At 56.0% G+C, this 26,849-nt stretch overlaps 1 protein-coding gene across 2 annotated transcripts in view; it reads right to left on the bottom strand.

Moving 5' to 3' along the window:
* Positions 1 to 26,849, bottom strand: part of LOC140392184 (protocadherin-16-like) — a 567,611-nt gene that overhangs the window by 263,133 nt on the left and 277,629 nt on the right. For both annotated transcript variants that reach the window (XM_072477567.1, XM_072477568.1), the window contains exon 4: positions 3,140 to 3,371. In XM_072477567.1, the coding sequence (XP_072333668.1) occupies positions 3,140 to 3,371 (232 nt within the window). The remainder of the gene's footprint in view (positions 1 to 3,139; positions 3,372 to 26,849) is intronic.

The raw sequence follows: 26,849 nt of genomic DNA, 5'->3' as shown, positions 1-26,849 counted from the left end.
GTTAAGAGGAAATATAACTTAGGAGAGGTTACTGATCGAGGTGTTAAGATTCAAAACAGAGGTAAAAAAGCCAACAGACGTGTACTTTACCTGAACGCTCGTAGTATTCGGAATAAGGTAAATGAGTTGATGGCGCAAATCATCGTGAATGACTATGATTTAGTGGCCATTACTGAAACATGGTTAAAGGATGGTCACGACTGGGAGTTAAATATGCGAGTGTATCAAACTATTCGGAAGGACAGAGTGGATGGTAAGGGAGGTGGTGTAGCTCTGTTATTTAAGGATGACATCCAGGCAACAGTAAGGGATGACATCGGTGCTATGGAGGATAAAGTTAAATCCATTTGGGTGGAAATCAGGAATATTAAGGCAAAAAAGTCACTAATAGGAGTAGTCTATCGGCCACCAAATAGTAACATTATGGTGGGGCAGGCAATAAACAAAGAAATAACAGATACATGTAGAAATGGTACAGCAGTTATCATGGGAGATTTTAATCTACATGTCGATTGGTTTAACCAGGTCAGTCAAGGCAGCCTTGAGGAGGAGTTTATAGAATGTATCCGCGATAGTTTCCTAGAACAGTATGTAATGGAACCTACGAGGGAACAAGCGGTCTTAGATCTGGCCCTGTGTAATGAGACAGGATTGATTCATGATCTCATAGTTAAGGATCCTCTCGGAAGGAGCGATCACAATATGGTGGAATTTAAAATACAGATGGAGGGTGAGAAGGTAAAATCAAACACTAGTGTTTTGTGCTTAAACAAAGGCGATTACAATGGGATGAGAGAAGAACTAGCTAAGGTAGACTGGGAGCAAAGACTTTATGGTGAAACAGTTGAGGAACAGTGGAGAACCTTCCAAGCGATTTTTCACAGTGCTCAGCAAAGGTTTATACCAACAAAAAGGAAGGACGGTAAAAAGAGGGAAAATCGACCGTGGATATCTAAGGAAATAAGGGAGAGTATCAAATTGAAGGGAAAAACATACAAAGTAGCAAAGATTAGTGGGAGACTAGAGGACGGGGAAATCTTTAGGGGGCAACAGAAAGCTACTAAAAAAGCTATAAAGAAGAGTAAGATAGATTATGAGAGTAAACTTGTTCAGAATATAAAAACAGATATACAAATATATAAAACAGATTCTACAAATACATAAAACAAAAAAGAGTGGCTAAGGTAAATATTGGTCCTTTAGAGGATGAGAAGGGAGATTTAATAATGGGAGATGAGGAAATGGCTGAGGAACTGAACAGGTTTTTTGGGTCGGTCTTCACAGTGGAAGACACAAATAACATGCCAGTGACTGATGGAAATTAGGCTATGACAGGTGAGGACCTTGAGAGGATTGTTATCACCAAGGAGGTAGTGATGGGCAAGCTAATGGGGCTAAAGGTAGACAAGTCTCCTGGCCCTGATGGAATGCATCCCAGAGTGCTAAATGAGATGGCTAGGGAAATTGCAAATGCACTGGTGATAATTTACCAAAATTCAATAGACTCTGGGATGGTCCCGGCGGATTGGAAATTAGCAAACGTGACACCACTGTTTAAAAAAGGAGGTAGGCAGAAAGCGGGTAATTATAGGCCAGTGAGCTTAACTTCGGTAGTAGGGAAGATGCTGGAATCTATCATCAAGGAAGAAATAGCGAGGCATCTAGATGGAAATTGTCCCATTGGGCAGATGCAGCATGGGTTCATAAAGGGCAGGTCGTGCCTAACTAATTTCGTGGAATTTTTTGAGGACATTACCAGTGCGGTAGATAACGGGGAGCCAGTGGACAAGAACATAAGAACTAGGAGCAGGAGTAGGCCATCTGGCCCCTCGAGCCTGCTCCGCCATTCAATGAGATCATGGCTGATCTTTGTGGACTCAGCTCCACTCTCCGGCCCATACACCATATCCCCGAATCCCTTTATTCTTTAGAAAGGTATCTATCTTTTTCTTAAAAAATGATGTGGTATATCTGGATTTCCAGAAAGCCTTTGACAAGGTACCACACAAAAGGTTGTTGCATAAGATAAAGATGCATGGCATTAAGGGGAAAGTAGTAGCATGGATAGAGGATTGGTTAATTAATAGAGTGGGGATTAATGGGTGTATCTCTGGTTGGCAATCAGTAATGAGTGATGTCCCTCAGGAATCAGTGTTGGGCCCACAATTGTTCACAATTTGCATAGATGATTTGGAGTTGGGGACCAAGGGCAATGTGTCCAAGTTTGCAGACGACACTAAGATAAGTGGTAAAGATAAAGTGTAGAGGATACTGGAAGTCTGCAGAGGGATTTGGATAGGCTAAGTGAATGGGCTAGGGTCTGGCAGATGGAATACAATGTTGACAAATGTGAGGTTATCCATTTTGGTAGGAATAACAGCAAAAGGGATTATTATTTAAATGATAAAATATTAAAACATGCTGCTGTGCAGAGACCTGGGTGTGCTAGTGCATAAGTTGGAATTTAGAAGGATGAGGAGGGATCTTATAGAAATATATAAGATTATGAAGGGAATAGATAGGATAGATGCGGGCAGGTTGTTTCCACTGGCGGGTGAAAGCAGAACTAGGGGGCATAGCCTCAAAATAAGGGGAAGTAGATTTCGGACTGAGTTTAGGAGGAACCTCTTCACCCAAAGGGTTGTGAATCTATGGAATTCCTTGCCCAGTGAAGCAGTTGAGGCTCCTTCATTAAATGTTTTTAAGATAAAGATAGATAGTTTTTTGAAGAATAAAGGGATTAAGGGTTCTGGTGTTCGGGCCGGAAAGTGGAGCTGAGTCCACAAAAGATCAGCCATGATCTCATTGAATGGTGGAGCAGGCTCGAGGGGCCAGATGGCCGACTCCTGCTCCTAGTTCTTATGTTCCCCAGAGCCTCACTCTGACTCCCCAGAGCATTACTCTGGGTCTCTAGGTTATGAGTCGAGTGACAATACCACTGTGCCACAGAGTCCCCTTAAACTCACAAATGCTGACTTGCAGAGCGATGCGCCAATCAATCACCGCATGGCAAGGTGGGTACGAACCTGCGATTGTTTGGTTTATGAGGACCAATGCCTTCTCAGGGGCTAGCTGGGCTGAATGTGTATTCAGCAGACACAGTGACACACATAACTCAGTGTGACACAAACACACTCACCCGTGTCCTTGTTGAGCGTGAATAAAGACAGCAGATTGCCCGAGAAAATCCGATATGTCACTTTCCCATTCCGGCCTCCATCCTTGTCAAATGCAGAGACCCTGAGCACGGCGGTCCCAGGCAAACTCTGGGTACTGATGCTGGCTGCGTACTGCACTGGATAGAACACGGGCCTGTTATCATTGATATCATCCAGGTAAACTTTCACATAGGCCATGGACTTCAGACCACCCTGTGGAGAGGCACAGACAGGGGATGAGAACAGATACCTGGACAAATTAAACACAAATCTAAAGACCTGAATTGATACACTCCCATCTCTCCACATCCTCACCCACCCACCACTGACCGAGACTGGCAACTTGTGGTTCATCACCAATTAATGTAAACTGATGGGTGGAGCCTGGTCAGTGGGTGGAGCCTGGTCAGTGGGTGGAGCCTGGTCAGTGGGTGGAGCTTACAGACGTCTCCCATTCTGTTACTCACATTGTCCTGGTTAAATCCGAGGCTGTTGCAGAATGGGTTAATGAGGGTTTACTGCTCCGGATATAACACTGGGAGAGCTGAGCCTGGAGTTGTACACTCTCACGGGGGGATGAGAGGGTACCTGGCAGGTGACCTGGGAGTTGAGCACCTGGTCCTCCGGGGCCTGAACATTCTGAGGTTTCAGTAGCTGCAGACTGACTTCCAGAGCAAGATACCAGAGCTGGGATAATGCGAAGGGAGAGTGAGCACCTGAGCTGTGGTCCAATAGGGTTGAGGAGATTCAGTCCACATGTCCAGAGTCCCATTCACACTTCAAACGTGGACTGCACTTAGGGTAGAATTTTCTGCAAGTGTCTTTTATTTGCAAAATGCAAATAGTTTTTTCGGCACCTGCCGATACCCAATTGCGTTTCCCGTACCAGCCTCCCCGAACAGGCGCCGGAATGTGGCGACTAGGGGCTTTTCACAGTCACTTTATTGAAGCCGACTCGTGACAATAAGCGATTTTCATTCATTTCATTTTCAGGTGAAAAGGGACAATGCAACATCAGAGATGTAACTCACACCGCGTCTGAGTTGTGAGGCTCGGATGTCAACTCGAGGCTCGGATTCTCCACGGGCCGACTCCAAAATCAGGAAACGCAATTGGGCGTCGGGGGGGGGGGCGCTTCGACGCCAAGTCGCAATTCTCCTCCTCGACAGCGGCGTCAATGCGTTCCCGAACACACGGACAGTAAACACCGTTTGAGTGTCTTTAGTGGGCCCGACCCGGTATTCTCCGGGGCCTCCGCCATTCTCCGTCTCCGATGGGCCGAGTTCCCGGTGGTTAAAAATGGTGAAACCGACGTGGGGGCTGCTGAGGGAGAGAGAGGGGAGACGGAGAGGAGCGACAGTGGGCTGGCGGGCCGGACACTGGCCGGGCTGGCTGGGGTGGGGGTGGGGGGCCTGCCAGGGCAGGGGCCGGGGATGGGGGTAACGGGGGTGACTGGGGAACAGGCCGTTTGGTCAGGGTGACCCCCCACGGGACTGGGACGGTGTCCAGGCGCCATCGCCATTACCGCGGCCTGCAGCCATCTTGCTGCCCACCCCACTGACCAGCCACCTTGGCCTTGGTTCTGCAGTGTGACACTGGCCGTCTGAGCATTCACCCCCCCCCCAACCTGACCGCCACCCGCCAGCGGGGCATCAGACACCCCAACCAAGGGCAACGGTCACAGGAGCCCCAAGAGAGTACCGGAATGAGGCAGTGGAGCAAACCACTGGCAAGGGCAGTGCCAGGGAAGGCATCTGGATCAGGGATGCGGGGATGGGGGGGGGGGGCGGGAGGGACATGTGGGGACAGAGTCCGTGGTGCCAACCGGGACCACCATGTAGCCCGTTGGCCCTGGTTGGGACGGGGGTACGCACCATGCTGACATGTCGACCTTTCCCCCCTGAAGACAATGGATATTGGAGTTTAACCAGAAATGGTGGCCTTCCTGCTGGTCACTGCAGCCCTGGGGGACGCCCTGCGGCTGTACGAGCTGGAGCTGCTCGAGGAGGAGGAAAAAGCTGCAGCAACGGAGCGGGCAGCAGCGGAGTGGGCAGCAGCGGAGCGGGCAGCAGCGGAGCGGGCAGCAGCGGAGCGGGCAGCAGCGGAGCGGGCAGCAGCGGAGCGGGCAGCAGCGGAGCGGGCAGCAGCGGAGCGGGCAGCAGCGGAGCGGGCAGCAGCGGAGCGGGAGGCAGCGGAGCGGGCAGCAGCGGAACGGGCAGCAGCGGAGCGAGCAGCAGCGGAGCGGGCAGCAGCGGAGCGGGCAGCAGGAGAGCGGGCAGCAGGGGAGCGGGCAGCAGGGGAACGGGCAGCAGTGGAGCGGGCAGCAGTGGAGCGGGCAGCAGTGGAGCGGGCAGCAGTGGAGCGGGCAGCAGCGGAACGGGCAGCAGCGGAGCGAGCAGCAGCGGAGCGGGCAGCAGCGGAGCGGGCAGCAGCGGAGCGGGCAGCAGGAGATCGGGCAGCAGGAGAGCGGGCAGCAGGGGAGCGGGCAGCAGGGGAACGGGCAGCAGTGGAGCGGGCAGCAGTGGAGCGGGCAGCAGTGGAGCGGGCAGCAGTGGAGCGGGCAGCAGTGAGTGGGCAGAAGATGAGGAGCAGGAGGCAGCCGCCTCCTGGAGGAGGAGGAGGAGGTGCCAAGGATGCAGAGCCGGTCGCTGAGTGCAGCATTTCCGCCAGATCATGGCACATCTGGCACTGTGGGGGTCTGGGGAGGACACTCAAGGTGGCGATCGCTCTGAACCTTTATGCCCCGGGGTCCTTCCAGGTGCCGAGTGGGGACCTGCCCGGGATCTCGCAGAGCTCGGTGCACAGGTGTCTCCGCGCTGTCACAGAGACTCGATATGCCCAGGCGGATCAATACATCCATTTCAATGTGGACCGAGCCCACCAGGATGCCCGGGCAGTGGGGTTCGCTGCCATCGTCGGGATGCCCCGGGTCCAGGGGGTGATTGACGGGATGCGTGTCCCCTGCGAGAATCGGCAGGTGTCAGGCCGCTCGACACAAACCGAAAGAAGCTCCACTCGATGAACGTGCAGCTGGTGTGTGTCCATCCTGCACGTCTGCGCCCGATACCCGGGCAGTGTGCACGCCAACTTCACCCTGGCACACTCGATGGTTCTGAACATGATTCCTCTGCAAAGAACCCAGTCAAACCCGCACTTTCCCACCACAAAACTAATAATAATCTGTATTATTGTCACAAGTGGGCTTACATTAACACTGCAGTGAAGTTACTGTGAAAAGCCCCTAGTCACCACACCCTGTTCGGGTACACTGAGGGAGAATTCAGAATGTCCAAATTACCTATCAGTACATCTTGTGGGAGGAAACCGGAGCACCCGGAGGAAACCCACGCACACACGGGGAGGACGTGCAGACTCCGCACAGACAGTGACCCAAGCCGGAATCGAACCTGGGACCCTGGCGCTGTGAAGCAACAGTGCTAACTACTATTGGCCTGGACTGCATAAGGATGCAGTTGAATTTTGCCGAACATGTCAGGTAACAGGTAAACCTCAGGGGTGATTCAAACCAGCGCCTTTACGATCCATCCCAGCATTTGAGGAACCTGTCCTAGGGTTCAAATTGATTATGTGAAACCAAAAATGGGAATCCGTATCTGTTGACCATAATGGGCGTGTCTACCAGATTTCCGGACCACCAAATGAAATTCAATTAGATCAGGGATACAATTTTATCTCAAAATTGTTCAAGGCAGTTATGACTGGCTCAGGAATAAATCAATTTAACTCAACGTCGTATCATCCTGAATCACAAGGGTCATGAGAAAGATGGCTTCAAACTCTCTAGACCATGTTGAGGGGTTAGAGTCAGGATTATCCAGAGGTTTGGGATAAAGGAATTCCATTTGTACTATTTGCAATTAGGGAAGCACCTAATGAATGAACTAAATTCAGTCCATTCGATTTGATTTTTGGTCACGAGGTGAGAGATCCATTTAAATTGATTTAAGGGCAGCACGGTACCACAGTGGTTAGCACTGTGGCTTCACAGCACCAGTGTCCCAGGTTCGATTCCCCGCTGGGTCACTGTCTGTGCGGAGTCTGCACGTTCTCCCCGTGTCTGCGTGGGTTTCCTCCGAGTGCTCCTGTTTCCTCCCACAGTCCAAAGATGTGCAGGTTAGGTGGATTGGCCGCGATAAATTGCCCTTACTGTCCAACAAGGTTATGAGGGGTTATTGGGTTACGGGGTGTAGCGCACAATGACTTACGCGAGACGAGAAGCGATGAAGTCTATCTAGGCTTTATTAAGCGAGCCTTGTCCCCAGCAGCTCAGCAACAGAATGAGGCTGCGGGGAGAAGCTCGAGCTCTTATACTCCGCCTTCAGGGCGGAACCAGAAGTCGGCAGTTCCAACCAGGACCCGGGACCTGTCAACCAATAGCCTCTCGGCTTCACAGGTACCACATTACCCCTAATACATACCACCACATTCACCCCTTGTTAAAAAGGAATCCGGCGGGGTGGTGGTTCGCATGGTGGTCGGGGTTTACAAGGCTGGCCCTGGAACAAATTTCAGACTAAGTTAATACAGCTTTAGCCCTACACTGGGCTATGTACAAGTTTGTGAGAACTATTTACAATACGGGCAAAAAAAAATTTTTTTTGTGACAACAACATTCTTGCTTTTTCTTGGTGTCACGCGGATTCCACGAGTCGAGCGGGCGGTCTGGTCTTCCTCCTCGATCGCCTCAGCCCCGGTGGTGGTGCAGGTGCTTGCTCGGGCGTTGTCGTCTCCGGGAGCGTTTCGCTGTTTGTTCCTGTTTTACTCCTGGGCGGGCAAGGGAGGAGGACCGATCCCCCCCGGGAAGGGGGCGGTCGTGGGGTGCGCCGGTGGCAGGGAGGGGGTGATCGGTGTCGGGGGGGTGTGTGTGTTGCCGGCGGGCGCCAGGTCCCGCAGGGAGACCGTGTCCTGTCGGCCGCCGGGGTACGCCACGTAGGCTACTGCGGGTTCGCGTGGAGCAGGTGAACCCTCTCGACCAACGTTCCGATTTGTGCGCCCGCACATGTTTCCGGAGCAAGATGGGTCCTGGGGCCGCCAGCCAGGTCGGCAGCAACGTTCCGGAGGAGGACTTCCTGGGGAAGACAAGGAGGCGCTCGTGAGGCGTTTGGTTAGTGGTGGTACACAGCAGCGACCGGATGGAGTGGAGAGCGTCCGGGAGGACCTCCTGTCACCGGGAAACTGGGAGATCCCTGGACCGTAGGGCCAGTAGGACGGTCTTCCAGACCGTGCCGTTCTCCCTCTCTACTTGCCCGTTCCCCCGGGGGTTGTAGCTGGTCGTCCTGCTCGAGGCTATGCCCTTGCTGAGCAGGAACTGGCGCAGCTCATCACTCATGAAGGAGGACCCCCTGTCGCTATGGATATACACGGGGAAACCGAACAGTGTGAATATGGTGTCAAGGGCTTTAATGACTGTGGCCGCTGTCATGTCGGGGCAGGGGATGGCGAAGGGGAAACGGGAGTACTCGTCAACCACGTTCAGGAAGTATGCGTTGCGGTCGGTGGAGGGGAGGGGCCCTTTGAAATCCAAACTGAGGCGTTCAAAGGGGCGGGAAGCCTTGATCAGGTGCGCACTATCCGGCCTGAAAAAGTGCGGTTTGCACTCTGCGCAGATGTGGCAGTTCCTGGTGACTGTACCCACCTCCTCCACAGAGTAGGGGAGGTTGCGGGACTTTATAAAATGGTAGAATCGGGTGACCCCCGGGTGGCAGAGGTCTTCGTGGAGGGTTTGGAGACGGTCTATTTGTGCGTTGGCACGTGTGCCGTGAGACAGGGCATCGGACGGCTCATTCAGCTTTCCGGGACGATACAAGATCTCATAGTTATAGGTGGAGAGCTCGATCCTCCACCTTAAGATCTTGTCATTCTTAATTTTGCCCCGCTGTGCATTATCGAACATAAAAGCTACCGACCGTTGGTCGGTGAGGAGAGTGAATCTCCTGCCGGCCAGGTAATGCCTCCAGTGTCGCACAGCTTCCACTATGGCTTGGGCTTCCTTTTCCACTGAGGAGTGGCGGATTTCTGAGGCGTGGAGGGTCCGGGAGAAAAAGGCCACGGGTCTGCCCACTTGGTTAAGGGTGGCCGCCAGAGTTACATCGGATGTGTCGCTCTCGACCTGGAAGGGGAGGGCCTTGTCTGCGTACTGGGGGACCCACTGGGCGTGGTATGAAAAGAAGCCCAGGCAACGTTTCAGGGCTTTGGAGCAGTGGGGGAGGGGAAATTCCATAAGGGGGCGCATGCGTTCGGGGTCGGGGCCTATTACTCCATTGCGCACTACGTATCCCAGGATGGCCAAACGGTTTGTGCTAAAAACGCATTTTTCCTCATTATATGTGAGGTTCAGGGCGTTTGCGGTCTGGAGGAACTTTTGGAGATTGGCATCGTGGTCCTGCTGATCGTGGCCGCAGATGGTTACGTTGTCGAGATACGGGAACGTGGCCTGCAACCCGTGCTGGTCAACTATTCGGTCCATCTCCCGCTGGAAGACCGAGACCCCGTTCGTGACGCCAAATGGGACCCTTAGGAAGTGGTATAGCCGCCCGTCTGCCTCGAAGGCTGTGTACTTGCGGTCACCTGGGCGGATGGGGAGCTGATGGTAGGCGGACTTGAGGTCCACGGTGGAAAAGACCTTATACTGAGCAATCCGATTGACCATGTCGGATATGCGGGGGAGAGGGTACTCATCTCGCTGCGTGTACCTGTTGATGGTCTGACCATCCTTTGCTTCTCCCCGGTCTTTACGACTATCACCTGGGCTCTCCAGGGACTATTGCTGGCATGGATTATGCCTTCCTTCAGCACCCGCTGGACTTCAGACCGGATAAATGTCCGGTCCTGGGCGCTGTACCGTCTGCTCCTAGTGGCGACGGGTTTGCAATCCGGGGTGAGGTTTGCAAACAAGGACGGCGGTTCAACCTTGAGAGTTGCGAGGCCGCAGATAGTGAGTGGGGGTATTGGGCCGCCGAATTGGAATGTTAGGCTCTGCAGGTTACACTGGAAATCTAATCCCAGTAATGTGGGCGCGCAGAGTTGGGGAAGGACGTAGAGCCTGTAGTTTTTAAACTCCCTCCCTTGCACCGTTAGGTTCGCGATGCAGAACCCTTCGATCTCTACGGAGTGGGATCCTACAGCTAGGGAAATCTTTTGCGTACTTGGATGGATGGTCAGAAAACAGCGTCTTACCGTGTCTGGGTGAATAAAACTTTCCGTGCTCCCGGAGTCGATCAGGCATGGCGTCTCGTATCCGTTGACCAGCACCGTTGTTGTCGTCGCCTAGAGCGTCCGGGGCCGCGATTGATCCAGCGTCACCGAAGCCAGTCGTGGTCGTAGTGTCTCAGCGTCTTCTTCGGACCCCGTGGAGCCGTTGATGCTGGGGTCCTTTGTTGTCAACCAAGATGGTGGCGTCCATGAATCGCACGCGGCCGGGGGTGGACAAAATGCGGCCCCCATAAATCGCACGCGGCCGGGGGGTCACAAGATGGCGGCGCCCATCCTCCCCTCGTGGTGGCTGGGACCCAAAATGGCGGCGCCCGCGGGTCGTACATGGGGCGCTGGGGGGGTTGGGGGATGTTTGGGATGTGCTGGGCTCGTTCTGCTCCGGGGATTGCGGCGACCCCCCGGGACCGGCACACAGCCGCGAAATGGCCCTTTTTGCCGCAGCTTTTACAAGTTGTTGTAACAAAAAAAATTGTTTTGCCCATATTGTAAATAGTTCTCACAACCTTGTACATAGCCCAGTGTAGGGCTAAAGCTGTATTAACACAGTCTGAAATTTGTTCCAGGGCTAGCCTTGTAAACCCCGACCACCATGCGAACCACCACCACGCTGCTGGGGACAAGTCTCGCTTAGTAAATTGTAGCGCACAATGACTTACGTGAGACGAGAAGCGATGAAGTCTATCTAGGCTTTATTAAGCGAGACTTGTCCCCAGCAGCTCAACAACAGAATGAGGCTGCGGGGAGAAGCTCGAGCTCTTATACTCCGCCTTCAGGGCGGAGCCAGAAGTCGGCAGATCCAACCAGGACCCGGGACCTGTCAGCCAATAGCCTCTCGGCTTTACAGGTACCACATTACCCCTAATACATACCACCACACGGGGATAGGGTGGAAGTGAGGGCTTAGTGGGTCAGTGCAGACCCGATGGGCCGAATGGCCACCTTCTGCTCTGTGTGTTCTATGTTCTATGATCAAAGAGAAATCTATGAGTCAGTGATCAGAGACTACATTGTTGGTCTCTGTGTCAAATTTTAGGGAGAGTTTAACGAGGGCTGTTGAGTTGGCTAGAAAGTATTTTAAAATGTCACAATGTGTGATGAAAAGAAGAGGTGGATAAGAAATTAAAAATCTGGTGCTGAATTCTCCACCGTCGGGATGCTCCATTTTGCCAGCGACACGGGGGTTTCCCGAGGGCGTGGGGCCGCCCCACAATGGGAAACCCCAGTGACCAGCCGGCAAACCGGAGAATCCCGACGACAGATTTCAGGTCCGGTGGAACGGAGAAACCCGCCTTGAAGTTTTGTTCGTGGGGAGAGTATTAGTGTTATTACCAATGGTAGGTGAACCATTCAAAGCGAGATTTAGTGAGCCTTACCAAATTGAAAGGAAATTGAGTGAGGTGAATTATTTCATAAGAACGTCAGATAGACGGAAAGCTCAATGTGTCAAACAACATAGACTCGGCAAGACTCGGAAAGGGGCCCTGTTTGGGGAATATTAGGAACTGGGAACAAAATGAAAGAACGGGTCCTCGAGCTGGATTACTCCCTGAGCCACGTGCAAATTAGACAGGGATAAGGGATGGTGTGGGAAAGAGGGCTTCCACTTCTTGGGTACTGGCATCAGGATTGGGACAGGAGGGATGTGTACGGATGGGACGGTCTTCACCTGAACCGATCTGGGAACAGTGTTCTAGCGGAAAGGATAATTTGGGTGGTCACAATGACTTTAAATTAGCAACTGGGAGGAGGGGGAACTCAATGCAGTTCCAAAAACAAGTAACAGGGCTGAGAGTAACGGAATATTCAGAAACCTAACTTCAGGAGCAGCAGCTAAAGGTAAACGACAAGAAGTGTAATCATTAATGGGAACCAGGGCTGCAGGTCAGCGTGTGAGGAGAAGGTCGAGGTTAATAGGATGAACAGGCAGGGCCAGTCTAACCACTACAGAGGGGAAAGGAAACGTGAAATATCAAAATGTGAGGCGTCTGTGGGAGCAAATGTTGGGGATGCAGCTGAGAATTATCAGAGATTAATAAAGGAGGTCAGAATGTGTGAAAAGCACAGTGCGTAAGAAAGTCCTGCAAGGGAAAAACAAATCAGGACATATTTAAAAACCTTGGACCTAAATTCACGCTGTATTCAGAATCAGGGGCAAAATTCTCCCCCAACGGCGGGATGTCCGCCGACTGGCGCCAAAGACGGCGCCAATCAGACGGGCATCGCGCCGGCCCAAAGGTGCGGAATGCTTCGCATCTTTGGGGGCCGAGCCCCAACATTGAGGGGCTAGGCCGGCGCTGGAGGGATTTCCGCCCCGCCAGCTGGCGCGGAAATGCGGCGCATGCGCGGGAGCGTCAGCGGCCGCCGACAGTTTCCCAGCGCATGCGCAGTGGGGAGAGTCTCTTCCGCCTCCGCCATGGTGGAGGCCGTAGCGGAGGCGGAAGGGAAAGGTGGGCCCCGATCGCGGGCCAGGCCACCGTGGGGCACCCCCCGGGGCCAGATCGCCCCGCGCCCCCCCCCCCCCCAGGACCCCGGAGCCCGCCCGCGCCGCCTGGTCCCGCCGGTAAATACCAGGTTTGATTTACGTCGGCGGGACAGGCAATTCCTGGGCGGGACTTCGGCCCATCCGGGCTGGAGAATCCAGCGGGGGGTCCCGCCAACCGGCGCGGCCCGATTCCCGCCCCCGCCCAATCTCCGGGAGCGGAGACTTCGGCGGGGGCGGGGGCGGGATTCACGGCAGCCAACGGCCATTCTCCGACCCGGCGGGGGGGTCGGAGAATGACGCCCCAGGGACGGATTCTCCCCTACCTGGCGGCGGGGGTTCCCGGCGGGATGGAGTGGCGGGAACAACTCCGGCGTCGGGCCGAAACAAAGGTGTGGATTTCTCCGCCCCTTTAGGGGCTAGGCCCGTGCCGGAGTGGTTGCCGTCCCGCCGGCTGGCGGAAGTCCGCGCATGCACGGGAGCGTCAGCGGCTGCTGACGTCATTCCCGCGCATGCGCGGGGGGGGGTCACCTCCGCGTCGGCCACCATGGAGGCAATAGCCAAAGCAGAGGGGAAAGCATGCCCCCACGGCACAGGCCCGCACGCGGATCGGTGGGCCCCGATGGCGGGCCAGGCCACCGTGGGGGCACCCCCCGGGGCCAGATCGCCCCGCGCCCCCCCCAGGACCCCGGAGCCCGCTCGCGCCGCCTGGTCCCGCCGGTAAGGGAGGTGGTTTAATTCACGCCGGCGGGACAGGCATTACAGCAGCGGGACTTCGGCCCATCACGGGCCGGAGAATCGGCAGGGGGGGCCCGTCGACCGGCGCAATTCCCTTCCCTGCCGAATCTCCAGTGCCGGAGAATTCGGTGGCCGGTGGGGGCGGGATTCACGTCGCCCCCTGGCGATTCTCCAACCAGCGATGGGCTGAAGTCAATGAGCTGATGGCACAAATAGAGACAAATGGGTATGATTTGGTGGGGATCACTGAAACACTGAAACATGGTTGCAGGGGGAATGGGACTGGGAGTCGAATGTCCAAGGGTACTCAGTATTCCCAAAGGATAGACAGGATGGAACAGGAGGTGGAGTTACTTTATTGTTAAAGGTGCCAAAATGCTGAATCGATCTGGGTGGAAATAAAAAACAAGGGAAAAACTCATTCGTAGGAATAATTTACAGGTCCCTGAGCAATACTCCCAAAGTGGGACATGGTATAAACCAAGAAATAATGAGGGCTTGTGAGAAGGCCACAATGGTAATCATGGTGATTTTAACATGCACATTGACTGCATTAATCAATTGGCAAGGGTCATCTTGAGGGAGATTTAATCGACTGTATGAGGGATTACTTGGAGCAATATGTTATGTAGCCAACCAGGGAGCAGGCTAGTTTAGATTTAGTATTACATAACAAAGAAGGGTTGATAAATAGTCTTGTCATTATGGATCCTCTTGGAAGGAGTGATTGCAGCATGCTAGAATTTCAAATTCCGATTGAGCAAGAAAAGACAGAGTGCCATACTAGAGTTTTAGCGTTGGGCAGAGGTAATTACACAGGCCTGAGGAATGAGTTGGCCCAAGTAGACTGGGGACAGATAATTGAGGGTAGGACAGTTGAGGAACAATGGCGGATGTTCAGGGAGATATTAAATACCTCTCAATTAAACTTTGAGGTGACAAAGATGATTGATGAGGGGAGGAAGGTGGATGTTGTTTACATGGACTTCAGTAAAGCCTTTGACAAGGTGCCTCATGGCAGACTGGTACAAAAGGTGAAGTCACACGGGATCAGGGGTGAGGTGGTAAGATGGATACAGAACTGGCTAGGTCAATGATCCTTTGCTCCAACGCGTCATGCGCCATCTTACAGATGGATGGCTCAAGGGCCAATGCCCGCAATTCTACAACATCAAAGGTGACCTGGCAGTGGTAGATGGAATTCTGCTAAAGTTGGACAGGATCGTCATCCCGCACAGTATGCGGGAGCACGTCCTTGAGCAGCTCCATGAGAGTCACCTGGGGATGGAGAAGTGCCGATGGCGGGCCTGTGAGGCAGTGTACTGGCCTGGCATCAACCATGACATCGCCAACGCTGTTCTCAACTGCCCGACATGCCAACGGTTCCAGCCAGCTCAGCCAAAAGAGACCTTGCAGCCACATGACCTGGTGTCGCCCCCCTGGACCAAGGTTGGCATTTATCTTTTCCATGCACTAGGCCGGGACTATGTCCTCATAGTGGACTACTTCTCTAACTACCCAGAGGTTGTTAGGCTGCATGACCTCACGTCGACAGCGGTCATCCGTGCATGCAAGGAGACTTTTGCTCGCCATGGCATCCCACTCACGGTCATGTCCGATAATGGCCCGTGTTTTGCTAGTCAGGAGTGGTCCAACTTTGCACGGCGGTATAATTTCACGTACGTCACCTCAAGTCCCCACTACCCCCAGTCGAATGGCAAAGCTGAGAAAGGGGTTCACGTTGTCAAACGATTCCTGTGCAAAGCGGCCGATGCGGGATCCGACTTATACCTCGCACTACTTGCCTACAGGTCAACTCCATTGTCCACCGGCCTGTCACAGGCTCAATTGTTAATGAACCGCACATTACGAACGATGGTGCCTGCAATTCACGCCCCAGACTTGGACAACTTTCCAGGCCTGCATCGAATGCAACTGTCTCGGGCCCAACACAAGTCGGCGTACGACGCCCGCGCCACAGATCTCCCTGCTCTCGTTCCCGATGAACAGGTTCGTGTACAACTTCCTGAAGGTGGCTGGTCTGTCGCCGCGGTGGTAATCAAGCAAGTGGCCCCCAGGTCGTTCCTGGGTCATATGCAGGATGGCTCTTTTCTTCGCCAAAATAGGCGGGCACTGCGGCTCCTTCCACGCTCGCCGCCAGATCGTGATGCCCTGCCTCGCCCTCAGGACAGGCCCGTCCAAGAGCTCGCAGATCTGCCTCTTCTGTTGCCACCCTCTGCGACTGACACAGTCCGGCCCGTTCCAGAGCAGGCGACCCCTGACCCACCCTTGCGGCGGTCAACCAGAATTCGTCGCCCACCACAGAGACTGAAGTTATGAACTGCCTGAATTTATGAACTCTAACCCCATGGACTGATTGTTTCGTTACCCTGGTTATTTGTTTGCTAGTTTGTACATACTGTTATTCATGTCCCGTGTTTTGTTACATAGTCTATCTGCACTAGACACCTTCCCGTGAAAATATGTTAGAATTTTTGTACATAGTCCTGTAAATATGCTCACATATTCTCCACATAGTCAGAAACATTCACATACCACACTATTTATTGCCACGTACATATTTCTTTTTTCAAAAAGGGGAGATGTCATAATATACACACAAGTATATGATGGTGCAGAGACAGACACTGACTGACACACTGAAAGACCAATCAACACACAGAACACAGCAGCCAATCACCAGACAGGACACGGCCACTATATAGCCAGAGGGCACTAGTTTTCACGCTCATTCGGGATGCAGCCTCTGAGACAGCCAGAGCCCGTGATCAGTAACACGAACATCTACCATGTGCTAGCAGTATAGTTGGTCAGGTTAGCCTCAGGTCTCCAGTCAACGTAACATAGTGTTAACCCACAGTGCAAGTATGTTTAATAGCTCATAGCTAAATAAAAGAGTTGTACTTCTACAAATGTTGGTAGCCTGTCTCTCTCACTGCTCTGGTAAACGCAGTCCTCACAGACCCAGCATACCCACATCAGGGAGGGCCGCTGAAGCGGAAGTGAGTACGAGACGACAACGGCAGCGAAATCCGTCCGGGAGAAGCGAGGGACAACACCACAAACAGATGCCGACTTATGTGTGTAAATAATTTTGCCAAGTGTACAGAGTTGCTGCTGTTGAGCGGGGGCATAATACCACTCGTCGACAGCAATCCATAGGGGGGGGGGGGGGTGAGTGTTCCGTCGGGATGGTGTGGGAAGACTGAGGTGTGTGGGGTAACGTCTAGTTATTGTATATTCTCTCTCTGCAGTATGTTAATGTTCACTCGATTTTGTTGTGTTAGTATTATTACTATTGTTTATTATGAAAATTTTTGCAAAACTCTAATAAAATGAAAAAATAAAAAAGTGGAATTCCACCAGGAACCCCAAAAGAACATTTTAAACAAGAAATGCAGTGTACGTACGGAACTTCGGGAATGGCTCCAGCTGGATCACTGGAGCCGTGTTGGACAAGGCAGGACAGATCTCCACTCAAGTCATGGCCAAGTAAAGGCCATGAAAAAGCACTTGGAATGTCTGAGGAATAGGAGGCCACTCCAGTGGAAACTATGTCCCCAACACCAGTCGCGGCCACCTCCAGCACAGGGTCTCAACCCATGGGGGACCCTAGGTTCGTTCCCCCGACAGTGAGAACTTGGGATCCGAGATGGAGGCTAAGGAGACAGGCTTATCTCCAGAGGACAGCAGCGAGGACAAGCCCCCTTCTGTAACCCTCAAGTGCTCTTTGAGGAAGCGGTGTTCCCCAGTTCGCTTCATGCACCCGATCCAGCTCGACCTGCCACAGACTCAAGATCTAGCATTGAAAGGCAGAGAAAGCTCCATCACCATGGGAGTGAAAAGGATGAAAGAAACATTATTGAATCTTTATTGAATCTTTGTTGAAACTTTGCATTATAAACAGAATAGTAAAAAACAATTAACTTAAGTTACAACAACAAAGAGCACGACAATTAATCAAAAGCACAAATGAACTTAACCCCCCTCCAATATTAAACCAAACCCTTAAACAACTGACAATGAATAGCTCTTTAAAAAAGGAAATGAATGGCTACCATCTGAGGTAGAATCCTTCTGCCGACCGCCTGATGGTCCTTCTCCAAATGTAATAACAACACAAGGTCACCCAACCAGGCTGAGGCACTGGGTGGAGTAGGAGGCCTCTACCCAAACAGAATTCGTCATCAGGCTATTAACGAGGCAAAGGCGAGGATATCCACCTTCACCCGTCTGCAGCACCGGCGAGTCTGATACCTCGAAAATACTCACCAGGGAACACGGTGCGGGATTCTCTGTCCAGCGATGCCGGAATTGCGAAACGCGATAGGGCGGAGTATCGCGTGAGCCAAAAATTGTGGCCGACGCCATGCTCCGGTGCCTTGTCAGCAACATCTACGCTGCATGTGGAGTAAATGCCGTTGGCACATCATTAATGGGCCCAAACCGGTATTCTTCAGGGCTTCCACGATGCTCTGTCAGGAGGAATTGCCGACGGCGAGTTTCACTTGTGGTTTTAAAAATTGGCCAACGGGCATCGTGGTTGCTGAGGGAGAGAGCGGAGGTAGGACATATTTCCCAGAGGTGCGACCGTGAGCTGCTGTTCCTGCCGCTGGCATGGCTGGCTTGTGGGAGAAGGGGTGGAGTGTCTGTCAGGGCGGCCAGCGGTGGGGAGGAGGGGGGGGGGGGGTAGCTGGGTTGACCAGGGGGTAGGCTGTGGCGTTGGGGTGAACCCGGGACCGGGGCCGTATCCAGGCATGGATCGCATGGATGGCCTGCTGTTGCACAGAGTGACACCGGCTGTATAGATTCACCCACCCCACCACCTCCCACTTCCAACCTCTCCCTACATCCCTCCTCCACATCACCAAGCTCCCCCTCCCCCCCAGCCACATCCCGATGCCACCCGTCGATGAGACATCACGCGGCCCATCCCAGGGTAGCCCCTACAGAAGGGCACCGGATGGGGGTCACAGAGTGATGCGACCATCAATTCACACGAAACGGAGAGTTGAAGTGAACAGTGGTTTTAATCAGCTGGAACTGTGCCTGCCTGCGACTGCTCTGTACTGAGTGCCGCCGACAGGCTGCAGATCTATATACCTCCCCCGAGGGGGCGGAGCCATAGGCAGGGACCACAAAGGCATCAACATAATACAATGTAATGTAATGTAATACAATGGTGAATGGTAGCAGTAATACATTCACCACTTTCAACCCCTGTTAAAAATTGAAGTCCAGCGGGGGGGGGGGGGGGGGGGGGTGAAGTGGGCTCACAGGTTGAGTCTGTCCGGCACCTTGATTGTTCGGTGCGATCGCCTGAGCTCTGGTTTCGCTGTGGGCACGGGTGTTGGACTCGTCGCTGTGGGCACGGGTGTTGGAGACATCGCTGTGGGCACAGGTGTTGGACTCGTCACTGTGGACACGGGTGTTGAACTCGTCACTGTGGGCACGGGTGTTGGACTCGCCGCTGCCGTCACGGGTGTTGGAATCGTCGCTGTGGGCACGGGTGTTGGACTCGTCGCTGTGGGCACGGGCGTTGGACTCGTCGCTGTGGGCACGGGTGTTGGACTCGTCGCTGTGGGCACGGGTGTTGAACTCGTCGCTGTGGGCACGGGTGTTAGACTCGTCGCTGTGGACACGGGTGTTGGACTCGTCGCTGCGGGCACGGGTGTTGGACTCGTCGCTGTGGACACGGGTGTTGGAATCGTCGCTGTGGGCACGGGTGTGGAACTCGTCGCTGTGGGCACGGGTGTTGGACTCGCCACTGCCGTCACGGGTGTTGGAATCGTCGCTGTGGGCACGGGTGTTGGACTCGTCGCTGTGGGCACGGGTGTTGGACTCGTCGCTGTGGGCACGGGTGTGGGACTCGTCGCTGTGGGCACGGGCGTTGGACTCGTCGCTGTGGGCACGGGTGTTGGACTCGTCGCTGTGGGCACGGGTGTTGGACTCGTCGCTGTGGGCACGGGTGTTGGACTCGTCGCTGTGGGCACGGGTGTTGGACTCGTCGCTGTGGACACGGGTGTTGGACTCGTCGCTGTGGGCACGGGTGTTGGACTCGTCGCTGTGGGCACGGGTGTTGAACTCGTCGCTGTGGGCACGGGTGTTAGACTCGTCGCTGTGGACACGGGTGTTGGACTCGTCGCTGCGGGCACGGGTGTTGGACTCGTCGCTGTGGACACGGGTGTTGGAATCGTCGCTGTGGGCACGGGTGTGGAACTCGTCGCTGTGGACACGGGTGTTGGACTCGTCGCTGTGGGCACGGGTGTTGGACCCGTCGCTGTGGACACGGGTGTTGGACACGTCGCTGTGGGCACGGGTGTTGGACACGTCGCTGTGGGCACGGGTGTTGGACTCGTCGCTGTGGGCACGTGTGTTGGACACGTCGCTGTGGGCACGGGTGTTGGACTTGTCGCTGTGGGCACAGGTGTTGATCTCGTCGCTGTGGGCACGGGTGTGGAACACGTCGCTGTGGGCACGGGTGTTGGACTTGTCGCTGTGGGCACGGGTGTTGATCCCGTTGCTGTGGGCACGGGTGTTGGACTTGTCGCTGTGGGCACGGGTGTTGATCCCGTTGCTGTGGGCACGGGTGTTGGGCTCGTCGCTGTGGGCACGGGTGTTGAACTCGTCGCTGTGGGCACGGGTGTGGAACTCGTCGCTGTGGGCACGGGCGTTGATCTCGTCGCTGTGGGCACGGGTGTTGGGCTCGTCGCTGTGGGCACGGGTGTGGAACTCGTCGATGTGGGCACGGGTGTTGGGCTCGTCGCTGTGGACACGGTTGTTGGACTAGTCGCTGTGGGCACGGGTGTTGGACTCGTCGTTGTGGGCACGGGTGTTGGACACGTCGCTGTGGGCACGGGTGTTGGACTCGTCACTGTGGGCACGGGTGTTGGACTCGCCGCTGCCGTCACGGGTGTTGGAATCGTCGCTGTGGGCACGGGTGTTGGACTCGTCGCTGTGGGCACGGGCGTTGGACTCGTCGCTGTGGGCACGGGTGTTGGACTCGTCGCTGTGGGCACGGGTGTTGGACTCGTCGCTGTGGGCACGGGTGTTGGACTCGTCACTGTGGGCACGGGTGTTGGACTCGTCGCTGTGGGCACGGGTGTTGATCTCGTCGCTGCGGGCACGGGTGTTAGACTCGTCGCTGTGGGCACGGGTGTTGGACTCGCCACTGCCGTCACGGGTGTTGGAATCGTCGCTGTGGGCACGGGTGTTGGACTCGTCGCTGTGGGCACGGGTGTTGGACTCGTCGCTGTGGGCACGGGTGTGGGACTCGTCGCTGTGGGCACGGGCGTTGGACTCGTCGCTGTGGGCACGGGTGTTGGACTCGTCACTGTGGGCACGGGTGTTGGACTCGTCGCTGTGGGCACGGGTGTTGATCTCGTCGCTGCGGGCACGGGTGTTAGACTCGTCGCTGTGGGCACGGGTGTTGGACTCGCCACTGCCGTCACGGGTGTTGGAATCGTCGCTGTGGGCACGGGTGTTGGACTCGTCGCTGTGGGCACGGGTGTTGGACTCGTCGCTGTGGGCACGGGTGTGGGACTCGTCGCTGTGGGCACGGGCGTTGGACTCGTCGCTGTGGGCACGGGTGTTGGACTCGTCGCTGTGGGCACGGGTGTTGGACTCGTCGCTGTGGGCACGGGTGTTGGACTCGTCGCTGTGGGCACGGGTGTTGGACTCGTCGCTGTGGACACGGGTGCTGGACTCGTCGCTGTGGGCACGGGTGTTGGACTCGTCGCTGTGGGCACGGGTGTTGAACTCGTCGCTGTGGGCACGGGTGTTAGACTCGTCGCTGTGGACACGGGTGTTGGACTCGTCGCTGCGGGCACGGGTGTTGGACTCGTCGCTGTGGACACGGGTGTTGGAATCGTCGCTGTGGGCACGGGTGTGGAACTCGTCGCTGTGGACACGGGTGTTGGACTCGTCGCTGTGGGCACGGGTGTTGGACCCGTCGCTGTGGACACGGGTGTTGGACACGTCGCTGTGGGCACGGGTGTTGGACACGTCGCTGTGGGCACGGGTGTTGGACTCGTCGCTGTGGGCACGTGTGTTGGACACGTCGCTGTGGGCACGGGTGTTGGACTTGTCGCTGTGGGCACAGGTGTTGATCTCGTCGCTGTGGGCACGGGTGTGGAACACGTCGCTGTGGGCACGGGTGTTGGACTTGTCGCTGTGGGCACGGGTGTTGATCCCGTTGCTGTGGGCACGGGTGTTGGACTTGTCGCTGTGGGCACGGGTGTTGATCCCGTTGCTGTGGGCACGGGTGTTGGGCTCGTCGCTGTGGGCACGGGTGTTGAACTTGTCGCTGTGGGCACGGGTGTGGAACTCGTCGCTGTGGGCACGGGCGTTGATCTCGTCGCTGTGGGCACGGGTGTTGGGCTCGTCGCTGTGGGCACGGGTGTGGAACTCGTCGATGTGGGCACGGGTGTTGGGCTCGTCGCTGTGGACACGGTTGTTGGACTAGTCGCTGTGGGCACGGGTGTTGGACTCGTCGTTGTGGGCACGGGTGTTGGACACGTCGCTGTGGGCACGGGTGTTGGACTCGTCGCTGTGGGCACGGGTGTTGGACTCGTCGCCACGGGCACGGGTGTTGGACTCGTCGCTGTGGGCACGGGTGTTGGACTCGTCGCTGTGGGCACGGGTGTTGGACTCGTCGCTGTGGGCACGGGTGTTGGACTCGCCGCTGTGGGCACGGGTGTTGGACTCGTCGCCACGGGCACGGGTGTTGGTCTCGTCGCAGTGGGCATGGGTGTTGGACTCGTCGCTGTGGGCACGGGTGTTGGACTCGTCGCTGTGGGCACGGGTGTTGGACTCGTCGCTGTGGGCACGGGTGTTGGACTCGTCGCTGTGGGCGCGGGTGTTGGACTCGCCGCTGTGGGCACGGGTGTGGGACTCGTCGCCCCGGGCACGGGTGTTGAACTCGTCGCTGTGGGCAGGGGTGTTGGACTCGTCGCTGTGGGCGCGGGTGTTGGACACGTCGCTGCGGGCACGGGTGTTGGACTCGTCGCTGTGGGCACGGGTGTTGGACTCGCTGTGGGCACGGGTGTTGAACTCGTCGCTGTGGGCACGGGTGTTGGACTCGTCACTGTGGGCATGGGTGTTGGAGATGTCGCTGTGGGCATGGGTGTTGGAGATGTTGCTGCGGGCACGGGTTTTGGACACGTCCCTGCGGGCACGGGTATTGGACACGTCGCTGTGGGCACGGGTGTTGAACTCGTCACTGTGGGCACGGGTGCTGGACTCGTCGCTGCGGCCACGGGTGTTGGTCTCGTCGCAGTGGGCACTTGTGTTGAACTCGTCGTTGTGGGCACAGCTGTTGGACTCGTCGCTGTGGGCACGGGTGTTGGACTAGTCGCTGTGGGCACGGGTGTTGGAGACGTCGCTGTGGGCACGGGTGTTGGACTCGTCGCTGCGGGCACGGGTGTTGGTCTCGTCGCTGTGGGCACGGGTGTTGAACTCGTCGTTGTGGGCACGGGTGTTGGTCTCGTCGCTGTAGGCACGGGTGTTGAACTCGTCGTTGTGGGCACGGGTGTTGGACTCGTCGCTGTGGGCACGGGTGTTGGACTAGTCGCTGTAGCACGGGTGTTGGACTCGTCGCTGTGGGCACGGGTGTTGGACTCGTCGCCCCGGGCACGGGTGTGGGACTCGTCGCCCCGGGCACGGGTGTTGGACTAGTCGCTGTAGCACGGGTGTTGGACACGTCGCTGTGGGCATGGGTGTTGGACTCGTCGCTGTGGGCACGGGTGTTGGACTAGTCGCTGTAGCACGGGTGTTGGACTCGTCGCTGTGGGCACGGGTGTTGGACTCGTCGCCCCGGGCACGGGTGTTGGACACGTCGCTGTGGGCAACGGTGTTGATCTCGTTGCTGTGAGCACGTGTGTTGAACTCGTCGCTGTGGGCACGGGTGTTGAACTCGCGCTGTGGGCACGGGTGTTGACTCCGGGAGTGTCTTCTGGAGCTTCATCCCTGTAGATCGGTGATGGAGGGAGGGGGGCGGTAGGCCATGTTCGGTGTAGGGTGGGGGGGGGTAGGTGATGGTCGCAGGGGAACCGGCGGGTGCCAGGTTCCGGAGGGAGACTGTATCTTGTCGGCCGTCGTGCTGTGTCACGTAGGCATACTGGGGGTTGGCGTGAAGGAGCTGGACCCTCTCGACCAGGGGGTCGGACTTATGGCTCCTCGCGTGCTTTCGGAGGAGGACAGGCCCCGGTGTTGTCACCCAGGACGGAAGCGAGACCCCGGAGGTGGATTTCCGGGGAAAAACACAAAGGTGGTCATGAGGGGGTCTCATTCGTGGCTGTGCAAAGGAGTGACCTAATGGAGTGGAGCGCGTCGGGGAGGACTTCCTGTTAGCAGGAAACTGGGAGATTCCTAGACCGCTGGGCCAGGAGGACGTCCTTCCATCCCGTCGCGTTCTCCCTCTCCACCTGGCCGTTTCCCCAGAGGTTGTAACTAGGAGTCCTGCTCGAGGCGATGCCCTTACCGAGCAGGTACTGACGCAGTTCGTCGCTCATAAACGAGGAGCCTCGGTCACTGTGGATGTAAGTGGGGAAACTGAATAGGGTGAAGATGCTGTGCAGGGGCGTAATGATGGTGGCCGCGGTCATGTCGGGGCATGGGATTGCAAAGGGGAAGCGGGAGAACTTGTCAACGACGTTAAGAAAATACGCTTTGCGGTCAGTGGAGGGGAGGGGCCCTTTGAAATCGACGCTGAGGCGCTCAAAGGGCCGGGATGCCTTCACCAGGTGGGCCTTGTCTGGTCGATAGAAGTGCGGCTTGCACTCCGCGCAGATTTGGCAGTCCCTGGTCATGGCCCTGACCTCCTCGGTGGAGTAGGGCAGGTTGCGGGCCTTGATGAAGTGGAGAAGCCGGGTGACCCCTGGATGACAGAGGTCATTGTGGATGGCCCGGAATTGGTCATCTTGCGCGGTGGCTCATGTGCCGCGGGACAGAGCATCTGGGGGCTCGTTGAGCTTCCCAGGACGATACACAATATCGTAGTTATAGGTGGAGAGTTCGATCCTCCACCTCAAGATTTTATCATTCTTGATCTTGCCCCGCTGTTTATTGCCGAACATGAAGGCTACCGACCACTGGTCGGTGACGAGGGTGAACCTCCTACCAGCCAGGTAATGTCTCCAATGCCGCACAGCTTCCACAATGACTTGAGCTTCTTTTTCGACTGAGGAGTGTCGAATCTCGGAGGCGTTGAGGGTACGGGAAAAAAAGTCTACGGGCCTGCCTTCCTGGTGAAGGGTAGCGGTGAGGGTGACCTCTGACGCGTCGCTCTCCACCTGGAAGGGGATGGACTCGTCCACCACGCGCATCACGGCTTTGGTAATATCTGCCTTGATGGCGGGCCTCAGTCATCAGGGGGAAGATGGTGGCTTTGATAAGTGGGCGGGCTTTGTCCGCATAGTTGGGGACCCACTGGGCATAATACAAAAATAACCTGAGGCATCTTTTCAGGGCCTTGGGGCAGTGGGGGAGGGGGAGTTGCAGCAGGGGGCGCATGCGGTCGGGGTTGGGCCCGAGGACTCCGTTTTCCACGACATAGCCGAGGATGGACAGTCGGGTTGTGCGGAAAACGCATTTCTCCTGGTTATAGGCGAGATTGAGGGCTTGGGCGGTTTGGAGAAACTTCTGAAGGTTGGCGTTGTGGTCCTGCTGATCATGGCCGCAGATGGTGATGTTGTCCAAGTATGGAAATGTGGCCCGCAGCCCGTACTGGTCCACCATTCGGTCCATCGTTCTTTGGAAGACCGAGACCCTGTTGGTGACGCCGAAGGGGACCCAGAGGAAGTGGAAGAGGTGCCCGTCTGCCTCGAAGGCCGTGTAGTGGCGATCTTCTGGGCGGATTGGAAGTTGGTGATATGCATACTTCAGATCTACCCTGGAGAACACCTGGTAGTGTGCGATCTGATTCACCATGACCGCTATCCGGGGAAGGGGGTACGCATCGAGGTGCGTGTACCGGTTTATGGTCTGGCTGTAGTCTACAATCATCCGATTCTTTTCCCCGGTCCTGACGACCACCACCTCGAGGCTATTGCTGCCTCGATGATCCCCTCCCTCAAGAGCCGCTGGGCCTCTGACTTGATAAAAGTCCTGTCCTGGGCACTGTACCGCCTGCTCCTGGTGGCGACGGGTTTACAGTCGGCGGTGAGGTTCGCGAAGAGCGGGGGAGGAGAGACCTTAAGAGTCGCGAGGCTACATACGGCGAGAGGGGGTAGGGGCCCGCCGAACTTCAGGGTCAGGCTCCTGAGGTTGCACTGGAAGTCCAGCCCTATCATGAGAGGAGCGCAGAGGTCGGGGAGGACATATAATTTGAAATTGGCGTACTTGGCGCCCTGCATCGCGAGGTTCGCCACACAGTACCCCCGGATCTGCACCGAATGTGATTCGGAAGCGAGGGAGATTGTTTGGAATGCGGGGAAAATTTGGAGAGAACAGCGCCTTACCGTGTCTGGATGTACAAAGCTCTCCATGCTCCCAGAGTCAAACAGGAAGGGCATTTCGTGCCCATTGACCCGGACGGTCATCATCGAGTTCCTGAGGTGCTTGGGCCGTGACTGGTCGAGGGTGACAGCGCTGAGCTGCGGGTAGCCGGTGTGGTCGGAGGTGGTGGGGTGGTCCCAAGATGGCGGCCCCCATCGGTCGCACGTGTCGGGCAGCGTTGGAGATGGCGGCCAAGATGGCGGCCCCCATCGGTCGCACGTGTTGGGTAGGGTTAAAGATGACTGCCCCCACAGACAGCCCGAGGCTGATCTCGCGTCCGAAGGGGGCGGTACCGGCAGCCACACTGCGGGGTCTGTGGGCCTGTGAGTCTGAAAGTCGGGCCTGTGGTTTAGAAGATTTGGATCTGGCCAGGCAGACTTTGGCAAAGTGTCCTTTCTTGCCGCAGTCGCTACAGGCCGCGTTCCGAGCCGGGCAGCGCTGCCTGATGTGCTGGTTCTGGCCGCAGAATTAGCAGGGCAGCCCCCCGGGTTGGGCAGCCGCGCGGCACAGGCCTGGGGCACCCTCTGGTCCCATGTCCACGCGGGGATTGCGTGGTCGGAGGGGAAAGCGTTGAGACTCTGAAAAGCAACTTCTAAGGAGATGGATAGTTTTAGTCTTTTCTCGGTCGAGGGTGCCCTTTTCGAGCAGGCGCAGTCTGACGTAGCTGGACTGGACTCCAGCCACATACGTGTCCCAGATGGGGAGTTCCATATGCTGCGAGGCCG

Source organism: Scyliorhinus torazame, chromosome 15 (assembly GCF_047496885.1).
Source record: "Scyliorhinus torazame isolate Kashiwa2021f chromosome 15, sScyTor2.1, whole genome shotgun sequence".
Classification (NCBI taxonomy): domain Eukaryota; kingdom Metazoa; phylum Chordata; class Chondrichthyes; order Carcharhiniformes; family Scyliorhinidae; genus Scyliorhinus; species Scyliorhinus torazame.
Note: the sequence above shows the minus strand (reverse complement) of the source record. Positions and strands in the feature narration are given on the sequence as shown.